Here is an 18570-nt window from a genome sequence, read left to right on the forward strand (position 1 = left end):
AGGGGTTGTCCTGCGCTCCCTTAAGATGTCCGCGGGAACCGGAAGTCCCACGATCAGCCTTCTTTATGGTCCAGCTCTCACTTCCATACATCACTACTGGGAAAACCATAGCTTTAACTATACGGACCTTTGTCGGCAAGGTGATGTCTCTGCTTTTTAAGATGCTGTCTAGGTTTGTCATTGCTTTTCTCCCAAGAAGCAGGCGTCTTTTAATTTCGTGACTGCTGTCACCATCTGCAGTGATCAAGGAGCTACATACCTATTAATAGGGTTGCATCCTTTTCCCTGAGAGAGGCTCATAACAACAGTATATGATAGGCAGAACTTCAACAGTTGCAGATTTCCCAGCATTGCACCTTCATACAAGGTAAACTGAGTCTACACCTGTTGAATTTCATCAACATGCCATCTCACATATACTGTTTGGCCCTCCGCAAAGTGCTTCCAAATGCTTCATTAGCCTTGTTCAAGCATTAAAATAATGGATGAGGAAATAATGTATTTATGGAGTAGAGGATGAGAAATATGTAATGGCTAACAGCAAGAGCAGCCCATAGAGGCCGGAAGAAATTCCCCCTTTGTCAGAATCCAACATTGGCTCTTACGTGCTATTATTAGTATTTTATTTTCATTGTTTTTTTTTTTTTAGTGTGTAAAGTTGAAATTTGTAAGTGGTATACTGTTGATTAAAGATTGCAGTCTTATCTCTGGCCTGTACAATGAAACACTCAGAAATCAAGGAACTTGCTCTGAATGAGCAGTAGAGTAATATTTTTTCTTATTGATTATTGTTTTCCCCAAAGTGTTGCATCGTTCAATGTGTACATTGAAGCAAAATCATCAACAAATGGGGTAGTCATTCACTGTCTTTGTTGCTCTGTGCATGTACCCATGATTCTTTACCAACATCAAAGCTCTAAACCAAATGTTTGTTTTTTATTTTGTTTATTGGGAGAATTTCTAGCCTGCTCTTTATTAGATAATCCCAAAGTATACAAAACACAAAATGCATAAAGAGCAACAAAACCAGTTTCATAAAACCAATATAAAACTCATCACATATAACACATGTGTTATCAAATAAAAGCTGGAGTAAAGCAGTGTTTCTCAACCAGTGTGCCCCCAGATGTTTTGGGACTACAACTCCCATCATTCCTGACCACTGGTCTTGCTAGCTAGGGATGATGGGAGTTGTAGTCCCAAAACATCTGGAGGCACACTGGTTGAGAAACACTGGAGTAAAGCATGGGTGGAGAAAGTTCTCTATCCCTGTTGGGATGCATTTAGTAAATAACGACAGAGGATGCCCAGGTCAGACGGTTTGCTCCAGAGAAATCTGCGCTGAGCTAACAAACCCCTTGCTTTTTGGTTTTGTTGAATGCACACACAAATGAAATTCCATGGCCATGTTTATGCAGGGGCGGAGCTAGCTGCTCCAGCACCCGGAGCAGCACATATGCTGTACACCTGGGTGGTGTACGCCTTCCTCCGCCAGTGCGTTTATGACAAGGTAATGGGCTGCTGTTACATTTGAAAATCATATGTGGGCAAGAAGTTAGGAAAAGGCACATGACTTTGTAATGTCAGAATGGCAGGTGTGTATATGAGGACTTCTCCAGATTATCTAGTTTTCCCCATGCAATATGTAGATGTGTTTTGTTAGGCTTCTGGGAGCAAGACTTCCTATGGTGATGGACAGATAAAGCACATCCTTTGCATGTAGAGTTTCCCAGGTACTGTTCCTGAAATCTCCAGTTAAAGTCATCAGGGAGCAGGTATTGGAGGGCTTGGGGACTTACTTTGCCTGGAACAATGGAAAGCCTTTTCATTCAGAGTTAAATAGACAATTCTGGGCAAAAAAACTTTGCTTGGTATAAGTTCTTATTTTTCTTGATATTCTCTGTATTTTGTACTGCGTTGCCATTCTGACATTACAGTAATAAGACTCTTTGGCCATTTCCTATCTGCAGGACTGAATGTGTTTTCCCAAATTTTTGAACTGTAGCAGCAGAATTGAGCCTAACTATCAACTAAGCAGTGCTCAGAACATGCTTATGATTTCTGTAAAAATTACTTGAAAAGTGTGTGTGTGTTTGGATTTTTATGTACTGTCCCCTAACCTGGTGTTTTGTCTTCCAGTATGTTCTGTCTGTCCTGAAATTCACCTACCCCACTCTTTTTCAAGGGTAAGTTTTTCAAAAGTGCATCAAAAAATGACAGAATAAGTAGGTAGCTGTACCAGACAGAGGCTAATGTTGGTGTCTCATACAATTGCTGTATATCCTCATCTGGGAAACTCCTATATGTTTTATAGTTACAACATGACTTGTCCTAATTCTCAGCTCTCTGCTTCTGTGTCAAAAACTGCTGTTTTTTCACCAGGCCCTCCCTGTAGCTGAGGGGGAAGGAATGTGCCATTTTCCAGGTTTTGAGAACTTCCACTCCCCATTTCAAATGTTCAGGGGCTTCAAATATGTCAAATCCTATGGTCAGCCTACTTCCCACAAAACAGCAGAGGAAGGCTGTACAAAGGCAGTTTAACCAAAATCACAAGGCTAATGGCAGAGTGCTCAAACTGTTCTGAGGGAGAGATTTGATTGGTGGATTAAAATTGGCAGCTATGGAGGGAAAGGAGAGGCTAAGACCAAGATGGTGGGAAAGAGAGTTCTTATTTTCACAGTGGCTTCTGAAAGGTCTCTGTCAAGTTACAACAGTTCTTAAGATTCTGTGTGGCAAACCCTGACAAAACAAATGTAAACTGATGATTATTTGAGTGAGGATTATCTAAAAGTGAATAGAGAGGAATGTATCTCCAGTAAGACTAGAAAATGGAATCATTCAGTTAAACTGATGGGCAGTAGACTAGACTGATCATGTTGTGTGGGGGAGCTGACATAATGCCCTCCAGATGTTGTTTGACAACAACTCCCATTATGACTATCGCCCATGCTGCTTGGGCCGTATGGAAGTTGGAGCCCAACAACATCTGGAGGGCATGATATTGACGGCCCCTGAAGTGGCTTGCTTTGGGCCACCCAACAAGTTCATAGCAAGACTCATAGCTTATACCACTTACCTGACACTAATTCATATAATATATATGTATTATATATATATATATGAATTATATATATGAAAATATAGATATAAATGTAAACTGGGCATGTGGGTTGTCTCCACTTTTCTCCGAAACCGCTTGACCAATTGCGTTCAAATTTGGACACAACGTCCCAAGTGAATATGCGAGTGTCCATATACAGGTTGTGTAGATAGATGTCACACCTATGCCAGGTAAAGCAGGTAAAACCCACTGTTCTGGAACACAAAACTCAAGACAGCCGGGGATGCTGGGAGCACAAGAGAGGTTGCAAAACAGTGTCCTCTAGCGACGTCCACACTGGTACTACATCTAGGAAGCCTTCGCTCTCCACAGCATCTCAGCTCAGCTTTGCAGACTGGCCTGAGGGGCCGGGATAGGTCATGGGTCGGAACAAGGTGGGGGCAGTCACAGGGATGAGCCACAGCAACACTCCTTAGAGAAGGAGAAGTTGGCTTAAGCTCTGTTCCCTGTAGCCTCACAACAGGTGGGATCTTTGATTTCAGAATTTAGCAGTGTAAAAGCTTTGTGGTTTTTCTCCACTTAAGCAGCTGATGCTTTAACTACAGGTGAGGGTGCATCTACTGGCTTTGCAGCAGCCAAAGTTGCCTGTTAGGAATATAATTTGTTGTTTTGTTCCATCATCATAATTTTATTTTGTTGCCTTTTATACTGCCAGTCCATTGACTGAAGGCAGCATATGATCAGACAGTGTCACTCATGGAAGAAGCCCCCACTGTGAGTAATAATTGACTTGGGTTAATTGTTTAGAAACAGAACATTGTACGTGTTTCAATTGCAGCTGGCAGACACTAGTTGGTGGATTTCTCCTACACATTTCCTGGAAGATTGGCTGGACTGAAATCAGCAGCAGTTCAAGGTACAATGAAATCGCAGTGTAAGAATATACAGATGACATTCCAGTTAATATCCACTGGAATATGTGTCATCTTATTTCAGATACTTGGCTGTGGTTCTTACCCCATAATGTTGCAAGAACTGTGCCATGGTAAAATAATAATAAACATGAGCACAGTTTTTTCTGCATGTAACTGGAGTGTTTTCTTTATGCTTTTATATAACTTTGCACATATACTCATGAGATTAAAATCATAGGATAGGCCACAATTTCATCAAGTATATGTGCACAAGTGTGTAGGCTTTTCTCCAGCCCCCTGTCCCATTCTTATATAATTAGCATGGTCAAATGAAGATACTTCCCAACTCTATAGGGCATTTAAAATTGCATACAATCTGGAACTGAGAAATCTGCTGTTTGCATCTTAGTATGCAAGATCACTTCCTTGCTGTTTGACTGTCTAGCCCAGGCACCCCCAAACTCAGCCCTCCAGATGTTTTAGGACTACAACTCCCATCAACCCTAGCTAACAAGACCAGTGGTGAGGGATGATGGGAACATCTGGAGGGCCGAGTTTGGGGATGCCTGGTCTAGCCCAATTATGAACTGTTTGGGATATATTTTTAGGAATAGCTGATTTATTCCGTGGAAATCTAGTCTGATGTTTAAATGAAAGACATCCACATTGAACACATTAAAAAAAAACACTCTCATGAATTTGAGAGGCAAAAACCCACAGAAAAAAAATACTTCATTTTGTCGAGGGTTATGTACGTAAGTACTGTATATAAGACGAGCCCTCCTGATCAGGCCAGTGACCCATCTAACCCACCATCCTGTTCTCCCAGTGACTAACTAGATACCTATGGGAAGTGTGTGAGCAGGACCTGAGTGCCCCACTGCTCTTCCCACTCCCAGCACCTGGTGTGCAGAGGCATAATGCTTCTGGAGTTGGAAACAGAACATAGTCGTCCTGCCTAGTAACCACTGTAAGCCTTCCCCTCTATGAATTTGTCTAATCCTCTTTTGAAGACATCGAAGTTGGTGACCATCACTTCCTCTTGTTGAAGTTGGTTCCTGTGCACTGCGAGAAGGAGTATTTCTTTTGTCTGTTCTGACTCTTCCAACATTCAGCTTCTTTGGATGCCCTTGTGGGAGGAGAAAAAAACCTTCCTCTCCACTTTCTTCTTTCCACGCATAATTTTACACACCTCTATCATGTCCTCCCCTAGAAGAATAGTGACCTGTGACATAAAGATCTATGCTTAGAGAAATTCATTCTGAGCAACATCAGTAGTATGTTCTTCCATTTGTAGAATGGCTGCACATCAGAGGATAGATATCTGATGGAGCTCCAGGATGGCATTCTGTGGTAGCAATGGAACATTGTGGTAAGGGTGGCTTAAATATTGTTCTCGTCACCCTGATGCTTTCTGCTAAAAACCAAAGCACTGTTGTCTCCTAACTTGGTTAAATATTGTTCTGCTTTGGAGCTTAAGACTTCACTCCACTAGATGTCAGTCTAAGCAAGGTAATCCTAACACAGAGATTTTCCTGCTCCCTGCTCTTGTTGAGTAAAAGATGGGATGCAAAGGATGGCATGCTGCAGAAGACCTAAAGATAAAAGGGGAGGAGTGTAAGGAAAGAAAAGAGGCATTCCTTAGGGTACGCAGAACTCAAGCAGTTTAATGCTTGGACATGGAAAGAAGTACGCAGACAGCATGGATGAGGCAGAAAGAATAGGAAGCCAGTTTTCAAGAGGCATGCTTCAGAATTCTGCACTGCCTGCAGCTTCTACCCTTTCTTCAAATGCAGCTTCATGCAGAATGTGTTAAATTAGTCAAGGGGTCCCCAACATGAGCATAGCCAGGATATATTTTGTGGGGGGGGGCAGGCTTTATATTGGGGTGGGGGCAGAACTAAATTATCTGTGATGAAATTGGTCAGTTAAGTATTTTTATTTCTTTCCTTGATTTGGGGTGGTAGCTGCCCCCCTGCCCTCTGGCTATGCCCCTGGTCACCAACCTTGTATTGGATCTTTGTGTTTGAGCTTTTAATACATCTTCCCTACAACATGGAAGGAAGATTACTAACATGTAGAAATATCAGCACTGGGATGTCTTAAGATTTTGATCAGCAACAATGATGGAAGGCTCAGGCTGTGTGCAAGTCATGAGTTCTTCATCCTGTTCAGTGAGCCACAGAATAAAATGAGATTTGGGCTGTTGGCTTCCTTGGTGCCTAAAGTTCCCTTCAGTCTCATTTGCAGAAATACTGAGTATCATCAACCCCGACAGATTTCAAAGTGGGTGGGGTGACTCATATTGTACTTGTGTCTCTGTCTGCAGATGGAAAGATATAGGAGCTGCTTCTAACTCCTTCAGAAATCTAGATCTGAAAGTAGGCTGTTTGTGTACACATACCGTAATTCTCCAAGAACCTCTTCATTTTGTGTCTAGAATGAACAGACTGTGCCTTGGGTGATGAGTGCATCCACACAACAATCTTAACTTGCCTATTATGCCATCAACAAAGGGAGCCTAAGGATGAGAGGGGTATTTCGATTTTGAGTGTATGCTGAAATTTCTCTGATTGAGATCTTTTAACTCCTTCACGGTACAATGCAATGCTCTTTGGGTAGATTCCATGATGATCAATCCAGATTTGTAGCGTAGGCATGCCTTGTGATCACCAAGTTACCATTCTGATTCATGGAATACTGCATTTTTCTTTCATACTTGTCAAGGAATGCACAACACAGTGCTCTCTGCAAAGTCATTATAGCAGATTCTGAGCCTGACCGTTGTATGGTTTGGCATGTTAGAGTGATGACTGCTATTGAAGCATTTCCCTTAGTGCTAGACATTCTTTTCCAGCCCTGAAAAAGAATCCCTCTTGGCAGGATTGAGTTCTGAAGTTCCATCGTGGGAACGGTTCTAATGGCCTTTTCCATTGCATTTTAGATGGTCACATTGGACATGCAAACATTTCAGGGATTCCTGAGACTTCACATTGTGGTCAGTGATCTCTGTTTTCCACATGGAGATCTCATTTTCAAGCTTTAGGGCTTTATTTTTCCACTGCTACTTCAGTTCAAATGACATTGCTTGTTTTAAGGAGGCATCTGATTTGAAGTTACCAGCAAAATAATTATAGTAGTTGTCAGTTTGATCCAGATAAGATTTGGGCCTGGTGTGAGGAAAGAGAATTTATGTTGTATGAGCAGAAGTTGGATTGAATTCAACTAACTCATTGCTTGAGCAGAACAACATACTTAAAAACAAAATCAGGCGATTACACTGTAGAGGCATGTCATCATTGCAGCAACTCAGAAGAGCTAACCCAATAAGGATACTTGGATACACTCAAGCCAAGCAGGTACAAAATCACCAGAGATGTGCATCTTTGCAGCATGAGAAAGGTCAGATACAATGCCAAGAGATGTATCTTGCAGAGCTTCCAACTTCCTTCATGGCTCTTAATTACACCTGGTCCAGGTTCATTTCCCTTTGTTTAGTTGGGGAAAATGTTTTGGGTAGATGTTTTTTTTATATCGTTTGTATACGGAATCTGGCATAATCATAACTGTATGTGCCATTTGTTTTTACAGATCTGAAGTGCTGTCATGGCTTCCGGCTTCTGCACTTTTTGTGGGCATTATTTATGCAGGTTCCAGGGCACTGTCCAGACTGGTAAGATTCAGGCTAATGGAAACTAACATGCTTTTTCATTTGTTGGTGTTAATGTTTTACTCCAGATAGCATACTAAGGTTAAAGTCATTGACCTAACTGAGGTTAAAGTCATTTGCGAAAACGCTAACTGCTGTTTGGGAGCTGTAAGCATCCTCTGGAGCAAGTTTAGGGAAAGTGGGGGAGGAAAAGGGGCAAATCCCGTTGCACAAGTAGAAATCCTTGTGCTGACTGGATGGTTGCTTTGCAAACAATTCCCTGATTTTCAGCTTTGCGTGTTGTATTGTTCCTATATGTGCAGTGGTGACAATAACAACCACTTTTGCAAATATGATGCATGAACAGTATCAACAAGACTGAAATGTATATATCCAGCTGTATATAATGCAAAACTGATAGTGAAAGATGTTATATATTGTTTTTTTTAAAAAAAAAATAAGCTGCCTGGTCAGTCAATATAGAGGTGACAAATGGGTACAATGAGCTCCAACAGCAAAATAGCTAAGAATTCTCAGCACAAAACAGTCACCTTTAACAGGAGCCAGAGTTCATTCCCTTCCTCTCTTTCCTTTTGCCCTGGGAATAGGCACATGAAGCACTTACATCCTCTGATAAGGCAACTGGGGAAGTTTAGTCTATGTGACTCTTCCTTTCTCAGTTGACTTACACCCCATAATCCCCCCCCCTTTTTTGTTACTCCCGCCTCTTCAAAATCTACTGTTACGATGAGGCCTCAACTCATTGTACATGAATATGAAAGATGCTCCATTTTGACACATGAAATAGATAGGAGCATGAAATACCTTTTTGTTGTTGTTAACATGATTCCTAAATTAGTGCTCAAATGTCTATTGCTGCTACTGTGGTGCATCATATAACTACAAATAGCTTCATTTCCAAATTGAGCTGGTTTTAATTATGATGTTTGCTTTGTCCCTTTGTTTGGTGAATAATTCTGCACTGGATGAAAGCTAGCGCGGACATGTAGTGAGGGGACCCGGCTTCAGATTCTTGCTCTTCCCCAAACTCAGTCTCAGTTCCTCAACTTAAAAATGGCAGTGTTAAAATGGGATTGTGAAAACAAAAGGGAAAACATTTTCTGCACTTGAAATGCAGTCTACACGGTGGCTGTAGAAATGGGTCTTACTTAGCTGTGAGGGCATGTGCCTGCCTATTTCATCTAAGAATTCACATTTCAAACTGAAATGAGAATTTCAGGAACAACAAGTGGCTGAGATGTGTTAGTGAGATAGTGGAATTGAGGAGATGGCAATTTGCTTATGCTGGCTGGACCAACATACTGAGCTTCCTTTTATAAAGACTAAAGCTCCTAAAAAATATCATCAAAGACAATAGACATCTGGTGAAGGTTAGCTGAGCTGGGCAATCTGGAGCCATTGTTGGCAGCAAAACACATTTCTCTTGGCTCTAGAAAGAGCCAATAGCATATGGAAGGAGAAGGGGTTTGTGTGTGTGTGTTTGTGTGTACATGTGTGTGTTAAAACTTGGCTGCAGAAAAGGAAAAATGTAAATTCTGGTGTCAGCTTTCCTAGACATTACTTCTAGTATTTCCTATTATTGTGCTCTAGTTCAAGTGGCCTGTGTTAGATGACGGGGTCCTTTTATCTTTCTGCCTCAGCAGCAGTGAGAGGCAACATAAATGTTAGGTAACAAGGCCAGCAGTGGAACTAAGAACTGTACTTTTAAAAATATATCTGTATTGACTTTCTCAGATAAAATATACCGATAATCAACATTGACCACATAACAAAATGTACACTGCAAGATGTGATGTGATGTTTTTTTTACAAGAGATTAACAATAATAATTGGCAAATTATTGAGCATGGGCAGCGTGAATTGTTCTTTGTTTTTTGATCCTACTGAAGACCAGTCAACAACTGACTGGTTATGTGCCATGTTTGGCTGTTCATTGAATACCATTTCTTGCAAATTCCCAAGTATTTAGAATGTACTTTGTTAAGCAGCTGTATCTTAGGTCCAAATAATTTGTTATGGCCTACATGTTTGGTTTGTAAAAAAAAATTCTAGTGGAAAAAAATACAAGAATAACAGATAAATTGTTTATACAAAATAAAATAAGATCAGTGGCAAACACCTAAAATAAGTATCCTTTCAAATAAAGCTGTTACAATAATTAACAAATTCCATTTTATACAGAACTAATTTATAGTATCCTTGCATGCATGTCTTAGAAGACAAATTAGTTTGACTAGATAGTCCATATCCCAAGTTTTTCATATAGTTTCCAGTTTGGATGTGGTTCGTTTTTGGAGTGACAAGATGGGTTTCATTAGCTCAAGGGTCTCCAACCTTTTCTGACCTTTGGGGGGGGCTATATGGAATCAAGAGAGCCATAAGCAACACCCTCTCTCCCTCCTAATTTACCAGATGGCTCAACTTTTCCTCCAGCTGCTCAGTTGTAAATTTACATGTGTAAAGGCTCAGATCAGCATCTTGGGTATTTGCAGTGCTTTTTTCTGGGGGGACGCAAGGGTATGTATACCCCTAAACATTTTCTGAATCTTTGTACTTTTGTCCATTTACTGTATTTATTTTCCCTGATTTGAACTATAAAATGGTGATTTTCTTGGGTAAAAATGAGAGTACCCCTAAATCTACAGTATTTTTAGAAAATACCCTGGGTATTTGAATACACATTTTTTGCATGAATTTCTTTTTTTTAATCACAGTGGGTTAATAAAGAAATAGATTAGAGTTTTGAACATGTGTGAAATTGACACAGACTGAAACTAGGCTGAACATTCTGTCCCTTCTTGGAGACTGTACTGTTTTTCCTCATGGTGCTAGTTCTTAGCACTATTTCATGTAGGGTTGCCAGACTCAATAGTGGACAGGACTTCTGTGCCTTTAATTGCCCTGCTCTCTTTTGAGTCTGGAAACCTTAAAGAGAAAGCAGCAGACCCTTTGTTTAATTTCCAAGTAAAGGGTCTGCTGGTTTCTCTTTAAGGTTTCCAGACTCAAAAGAGAGCAGGGCAATTAAAGGCACAGAAGTCCTGTCCACTATTGAGTCTGGCAACCCTAATCTCATGGGAGAAATTTAATGCTTTGTGCACCACCTCATTTCATACCTGCAAACTCCTACAATTGTTTATAAGGGAAACTGTATCCCTAGAAATATCTGGTTTTTAGGACCACCCAAGAGAAACAGGAATAAGTGCAGAAGAGGATCTTTTCAGAATCTGCAGTGCTAATCTTATCGGTCACATTTTCTCCCTTGACAGCCAATTCCTATCTTTCTTACCTTACACAATGCTGCAGACGTTATAGCTTGTGGAATCGAGGCATTTGTGCAGAAAGAGGTATGACAAAATGAATTTCCTGTGTTGTTAACAGCCTGTACCAGGGCTTTGGAAATAGTGAAATTAGTGTTACCATTTCCCCCAGCTCTGCTAAATAATCCAGTTACTAATTTAATTTTATTTTTAATAAGGGAAATACTTCAAACATTTTCCTTTCAGAAATGAAAAGAAAATTATTGAATTCTGTGGGAAGAATATGTATTTTGAAGTCTGTAACAGAGCAAAAAGGGAGCCGAGTGACGGTGCCACTCTGAAGATCCATAAAGAGCTCAGGAGAGGGGGGGGAATACTGATTTTGATGCAGTTCAAGAGTTGTATCCTTGATAGCTTTGCCTTAGAGAAAAACCACTTCCACAAATTGGGACACCCAATATTTTTTCAACTGCAGCCCTATAGTATTCTGTTCCAGAGAGTTCCCAACCACCAGGAGCAGCTTTGGAAGGGAGGAACTTAAGCAGGTAGGAAGAATTGTTGAAATTCAGATGCCCCGGCTTATATAAGTGGGAACTCTTTCCGCTAAGGCTGTGGTGAGGAACCTTTGGTGTAATTGATCCCCTCAGTTAAAAGCTATTTGAAGTATAATGTAGATCCTACCTGAACAACAACAGGGAGGGAAGGCGCATTTCATGGAGAGAGGTGGGGTTTGTTTGGTTTTTTAAAAAGATGAGGCCACCACTGAAAAGGCCCTGCCAGAATTAGCTCCTGGTGTAGAATTAGCATTTTGCAACAGCTGTAGCTTATGAATCTTCTTTAAAAGCAGATACACATAGATTGCATTACACTAATCCAGTCTAGAGGTAACCAGGGAAATATCTGCTACATCCAGATAGGGTCGCAGCTAGTAAAAAGGCAATCCTAATAATTGCAGATAGCTGTCTTTCCTCAGATAGCATTAAGTCCAGGAGGTCCCTCACCCACCAAAAAAGTTGCGAACTTTGCTTTCAGCTGGGGTATGTGTGCAATTTTAGAAGCTAATTTATTTAGGAGCTATTTCAAGTTGAGTTCATTTTTTCTTCTACAAGTACCTCAATAATAGAACTTGCATTTGGAAAACTGGCAGAAGTCTAGATGCATGTATAATAACACATTTTCTTTCCAGTGTTTTGATTGCATTTTATTTCCTTTCTTAACAGCAGACCTCTAGACTAAAAATCTGTAGGTAAGTTTCTCAATGTATAAGTCTATAGAGAATTTCACAGAGGGTCTAGATTTCTCACAGGTTGCACAGTTGGTTTTCTAGTCATTGTAAACTTCAAAAAAGGATAAGTTTTTGATGCTTAAATACAGAAAAGCTTTGAACGTAAAGATGAAACTGCCTAGAAATTATAATACTCAGCAGGTTGACTCACAGAGTCCCACCAGAACTTTTCCAGGTGAATCATAATTCCATGGTTCTTTTTCTTGACTCACCTCTTGGAGTTGTCTTTCTGAAACCAACACAGAGTTAAGCCTCCTTAAGCCCATTAAAATCAGCGGGCTTAGGCATCCTAACTATTCGTTGGATTTAGGCCTAGGACCCATTTGCATTGGGTGTATCATTATTAAATTAGATTCCTTTTTAAATACAGTACAGTATTTCAGAGAATTATAATAAGTGCTCGGAAATGTGTATCTGTATTTGATGAGATTTGGATAAGAGGGGATGAAATAATTGTGTTTGTGTACATATTTTTTCAAAATGCTTAAATACACAATTTCCAAAAGACCTTGACAAAAGACAGATTGTTCATAGGCAAACAGAACTATGAGAAGATATTATATAAGAATGATTGAGTAAAAAATATCTCAAAAACATATTTTAACTTTGTGTTTAAAAGTAACGCAAGTTAATAACTTGAGAAAACTTCAGATGTTTTTGTATTAAGCCAGTATTAAGACAGATTATAGCAGCTTCAGAGAGGTGATTTGCATTGCAGAAATGGTATGAGAGAAAGGACTAGCTTTTTCTAGCGTGGCCCACATGGCCAATTTTATCCAGCTGTGATGGTTACTGTACTTGACATCATGTGACACCAGGTGTGGGATAACTGAAGTACGTCCATGACAGCTACACTGGGGCTTGCATTTGGGCTGTTTACATTCAGCTCCAACTGCAAGCCTGCTTTTGGCAAAAGTATTTGCAGCTGTGGTTTGAATTCAATCTGGGTCTGCAAAGCAAGAATAGGGCAGATGGGGTCATGACAAAAGCAGAAGGGGATGTTGTGAGAAGGAAGGAACTACTACACAATGTGAGTCTTAGCTTTTTTTTTCCCCTCCCAAGGGGGAATTTCAGTGTCAAAGTTATTCTCATCCATTTGATCATGCTTGTTGCCTGTGGCAAATTTGTTGTTGAGAACAACAAAACTGTGAAAATTGTGAATAAAGCCAGGGCAGGGTTTTGGTTACAGCAGCGGCAGACAACATGGTGCCCTACATACGATGTTGGACTCCAGCTTCCATTACCACTGACTGTTGGCCATGCTGCCTTGTGCTGATGGGATTTGGAATCCATCATCATCTGAAAGGTACCATGTGTGCTATCCCTGGGTCACCATGTTTGAATTGAGCATGTGATCAAATCCCCATTCAGCCATGAAGCTCACTGGATAACCATGGACTGGTGAATATTTCACAGCTTAACCCTAACTTGTAGGAAGTGAAATAGAAATATATAATTCCTCTGAGAATGCATTGCAATGAATGTCAGTCATGTGGCGTACTGTTTCTTCCATGCAGAGTGCTGACTCTTCTGGTAGCAGCAGGGTGCCTTCCTTTCTATGATCCACAGGTAGGTAGGTAGGTTTAAAAATAAATAAATGCAGAGCTTACTGTGAAATGGTCATCTCCTTCAATTTGTCTTGCCATTGGATTCAGGAAGTGAACATTCCCTCTTGGCTATTGAGAAGAAAAGACAGGAGGGCACAGGCCAAGCAACAAAACCTTTCACAGAGGCGGGTCCGCCATAGCAAGTCCTAGGAAACAGTTTGATGAAAGGAGTCTAATGCTTTTCAGGTATAAAAACCTCCTTCGGGGCATCTTCATAGAAACAAGGGCTTAAAGCTATATTTTCAAGCGAAATCTTTGTGCCTTTGTTTCTGAATCATTGTGTATATATGGATGATATTTTAGTAAATTGTTTCTTAGTGCCACTGGAAGTCTCCTCTTCTCTCCCCACATGCATTATTGCACTTGTTTTTAAAAACATACAGCCATGTCCATGTTTACTCAGAGCTGTTTTTAAGCTTTGAAGAGAGAGTGAATAGTGGGGCTGTCTTCTCCGTGAGCCTGCCTGCCCACTCCTCTCATTTGCAACCCACCAATATCTGAATTAGGTCTGGGTGGGATGCAGAGGGGGGCCTTCTCTGTGCCCTCTATTGGTTTTCAAACTCCCTAGGGAGGCGCCTCTCGCCCCCTCTTCCATTACTTTTAAAACACCTTCCTCTTCATACAGGGATCCATCCAACCTGCCATTCTCTTAAGTTTTTTAACCTTCCTGGTTAAATAGCTTGAGTTGTGTTTTACCTCCATTTTTTCGTCCCTCTTATAATTTGTATTTTTCTGGAGATTGCCCTCTGTTAAAAGCTGCCTCAAACATTAATGGAAAGGCAGGCTAAAAATGTTTAAAGTGATTAATCAAGATTAAAACAAGGTTTGCAGCCATAGCAGGCAAACCTTAGCATTGAAGAAAAAAGCCAGTAGTGAGTGACAATGAGGAAACACCACTCAGATCCCTCTCGCCCCAAGGTAAGGCCTGTCTAAGGGGGGGGGGCTCACACATGCCCTACACTTTGAGAGAACATGTGGAAGGGTGGGGGTTGTGGAGTTGCAAGCCCTCCACCACCACCACTTGGTGTGACCAGCCTCCATCCCATCTTCATGTTCATACCTGGTACAAACAATCTATATGCACATCAGTACTCAGGTAGCGCTCCTCCACATGAAGGGAGACCAGAGTCAGTGTCCCCACTCTGTTGTGGTGAAGCTCTATGCTGGATGCTATCCGTGTGGTGGGGCAGAGCCACAGCTGCCCTCCCAGCACCAGCATCACTGCAGCTTACTTGGAAGAAGCTGGCATGGGGCAGGGTGGCAGCAGAACTGCATAGTCCTGACCTCACCAACACCTTGCCCTACCACAGGTCCCTCCAGTATGCTGCAGCAATGCTGGTGTTGGGAGGGTGGCTCAGTCCCATTATGCGAGCTGCTGCTCTGCGCATACAGTGTTTTGCATGATTCCAGCTCCTTTACATGCCAGTCAAATTTGCAGGCACGGACACAGCACATCTTGGTGGCAGTGGTGGAGCTAGCCCTCAGTCCCTCCCATACAAAGCAGATAATACCTTGTGTTACCTTGTGTAGTCAACCTGGTCCCTACCACCCACTAGTGGGCGTTTCAGGATCCAGGTGGGCAGTAGGGGGTTCTACGCCACATGTTACTGCAGCACTGGTAGGTGGTAAGGAAATTTTACCATCAAGAAAAATGCATTAGTGGGCAGTAGGTATAAAAAGGTTGGCTACCCCTGTGTTACACAATGAAGTCTGTTTTCTATGTAGATACCCAAACACATGTCTTATTGTTTTTGTTGCTGCTACATCTACATGAAAAGAAGACATGATATCAAATGACTAATAAATTAAACTGAAATTGATACAAAGTGGCAGCTCTTTTTAATATAGTTTTTCCTAGAACATTTCTCCTCTAGCAACTACATCTTGGAACCAGTTATGAAGGAGGTGCTTATCTCTGTTTGCTTTGATGTTGTATTTTACAGTTTGATACAGATGGCTATTTTTGGGCTCTCATCCATTTGCTATGCATTGGTAAGTTTTTTATAAATTTGTGAAAATTAAGCTGTAATGCATAAGTGCTGTTCCTTTTCATTTTAGTAGCGTTTCGGCTGAGGCTCCCAGTTTTCTGGCTTTTGTCCCTCAGTACAATAGCCAACAAATTGCATAAGCATAGTTTGTTTGTATTGCCTTCACTTGGAACAGAAGCTTATTGTGTGTTCCTTCCAAAGGTATATGAATGAATCCAACTTTGCATTGAATTGTATGACACCATGAAAATGGAAGGGAAAACAAATATAGGCAGATCAAAGCTCTAAAATGGTTTGGAGAGAACAGAGCACTGAAGAGTGAGAACAAATAAAGGAAATGAGATTTTGATCTATACTGGTTGGAAATAAATGCGTAACTACAAAACTTAGCATTAGCCAAAGTAGCTTAAATGCTGCATAAAAGTTTAGATTTTTCTAACTGCAAATAGATTTTAACAAACACAAAATCACATTGATACCAAATTTAAATTTGGCCCTAGTTGTCCGCATTATGACTTGGGGCCTGTCCATTCCAAAGTGTTTGCATTTCTGTAGTCCACATGCCGTTACCCTCAAACAACACCATTCTCAATGCTTTCCTCCTGTAAATTCAGCTTTATCCTATATGGAGATAATCCAGTGTTGAGGGAAATCAGACTCCAAACTGCTCCAGATCATTTGTTTGGGTATTTTGTGGTGGGTGGATCAATTGTCACTTTCTGCTACTCCCCTCTGAGCTTTGATTTCTTTTCCAGCAGTGTTCATAACTATTTCTTAATCCTTCACATTTGCACAAATTCAGAAAACTGCACAAGCAAACTACATCAAACATTTCAATACCCGATATTTTGTCCAGCATTCTATAAAACGTGTGCTGAGAATCACTTTAATTGCTTTCAGTTCCTTTTCAGCCCTACTTGTAACTATTTCTGATGACAGAACTCTCTCTGATTTGCAGAAAACAAAAAAAAACTGCAGAAGCAAATTTACAGTTCCCTGGCCACGTGCTTTTTGTGTACTTCCTGGGTGGAGGAAATTATTTTAAAAACAGGCTGCATGCACCAGTATCTGCATACATGCATTACAGAATCAACAAATCAGAAGGAGGGGGAAAACATAAAAGGGAATCTCTACTGGTATGAATGGGAAATAGTGAAGTTGCTTCTCATATAAAGATTCAAATACTTGTTGTCCTAATTTGAATGGTGGTGGGGTTAGATAAATGGCTAAATAATGCTCAAGTGTGGACAAGCCCTTACTTGCCAGAATGATGACTTTTACGTGTTTTGTGTTCCTTTTATTCACAGGGGCTTACAAAGTATATTATAATTCATGGAGACCTAATTCTCTAAGGTGATTTCCCCCTTGTTTTTAAAGAGGGTTATGTAAAAGAGAAGAACCACTATTACAGGTGTAATGGGTTTAAGGTTTAATGTTTTACTATGTTTATATATATACTGGAAGCTGCCCAGAGTGGCTGGGGCAACCCAGTCAGACGGGTGGGGTATAAATAATAATAAATAATAATAATTATTTTAATTACAGATTGTTGTCATGATTGTAAGAACAAAGGAACTGAGGCCCAGCTGTATAGTCAGTCATAAACTGAGGTCTCCATATCTCTGTGGCCAGTAGAATCCTGATGGAGGCACTTTAGAAAACACTTTAGCCCCCCCCCCCCAGTTTAAAGCACCCCAAATGAATAAATTAACCAAGTAGACTATGGCAAGAGCTACCTGGAATAGTGAGCTGTAAACATCTCTCCCCTCCCCGCTGTCTCTCTCACACACAAGAGTTACTTACAGCGTGATGGATTTTGCTTGTGTGCTGCTTTGAGAGTGGGCCTTGGCAAGAACGCGAGGTATACATACGATCAACCAACCATTTAAGAGCAACTTCTTCACTGCAGCTTTAATGCTCCTCTTTCCTCTTATCTCCTAATTTAGAAGGATATAAATTCTGTCAAGGACATAATGGCTTTGCAACTGGGTCACACGGCCTAGTAATGTAGTTCTCTGAGAGCGCTTCTGCTGAGAGGGCGTGATGGTCCTGCTGTTTGCTTTTGACTCATTTAATGTTAGCTGCAGTTCAGAACTCTGTGACTTAGTGCTTATCAAACAGCCAGACAGCCATGAAATGGTTGTGAGTAAATTTAAAATAATGTTAGCTAGTTAGTTCTCTTAATCCTCCAGAGCAGACTTGTAGTGTGTGTATGTGTGTGCTAGGAGACAGGGGGCGATTCTTACTCACAGTATATATTCCCCACTCCTCTATAGACCAGAACCCTCTAGATCAGGGGTCAGCAACCTTTTTCAGCCGTGGGCCAGTCCACCCTCCCTCAGACCATGTGGTGCGCCAGACTATATTTTTTGGGGGAGCATGAACGAATTCCTATGCCCCACAAATAACCCAGAGATGCATTTTAAATAAAAGCACACATTCTACTCATATAAAAACATGCTGATTCCCGAGCTGTCCGCGGGCCGGATTGAGAAGGCAATTGGGCCGCATCCGGCCCATGGGCCTTAGGTTGCCTACCCCTGCTCTAGATGTTGCCTGATTCCAGTTCCCATCATCCTTGACCCAATGGCCTTGCTGGCTGAGGCTTTTGGAGTCCAGTAACATTTGGGGCACAGGTTCCCCTCTCCTATTGTAGACCAGCTAGCCTGCTAACTTCCGAACATGAGGAAAATAATGCCTCCTTTTATTTATGTTTTGGACAGGAGTGTTATACCTGGAAACTTGGCAATGCCGTTTTCAGGAGTCCAAACACTGTCCCAGCAATTTC

At 41.1% G+C, this 18570-nt stretch overlaps 1 protein-coding gene across 1 annotated transcript in view; it reads left to right on the top strand.

The window, feature by feature from the left end:
• TMEM241 (transmembrane protein 241) overlaps positions 1-18570 on the top strand; it is a 42014-nt gene that overhangs the window by 6427 nt on the left and 17017 nt on the right. Inside the window, exons 2-9 of the mRNA XM_035125439.2 lie at positions 2140-2186; positions 3900-3977; positions 7567-7648; positions 10912-10989; positions 12123-12148; positions 13705-13756; positions 15738-15786; positions 17090-17135. Of these exons, the coding sequence (XP_034981330.2) occupies positions 2140-2186; positions 3900-3977; positions 7567-7648; positions 10912-10989; positions 12123-12148; positions 13705-13756; positions 15738-15786; positions 17090-17135 (458 nt within the window). The remainder of the gene's footprint in view (positions 1-2139; positions 2187-3899; positions 3978-7566; positions 7649-10911; positions 10990-12122; positions 12149-13704; positions 13757-15737; positions 15787-17089; positions 17136-18570) is intronic.

The sequence above is a fragment of the Zootoca vivipara genome, chromosome 8, assembly GCF_963506605.1.
Source record: "Zootoca vivipara chromosome 8, rZooViv1.1, whole genome shotgun sequence".
NCBI lineage: Eukaryota > Metazoa > Chordata > Lepidosauria > Squamata > Lacertidae > Zootoca > Zootoca vivipara.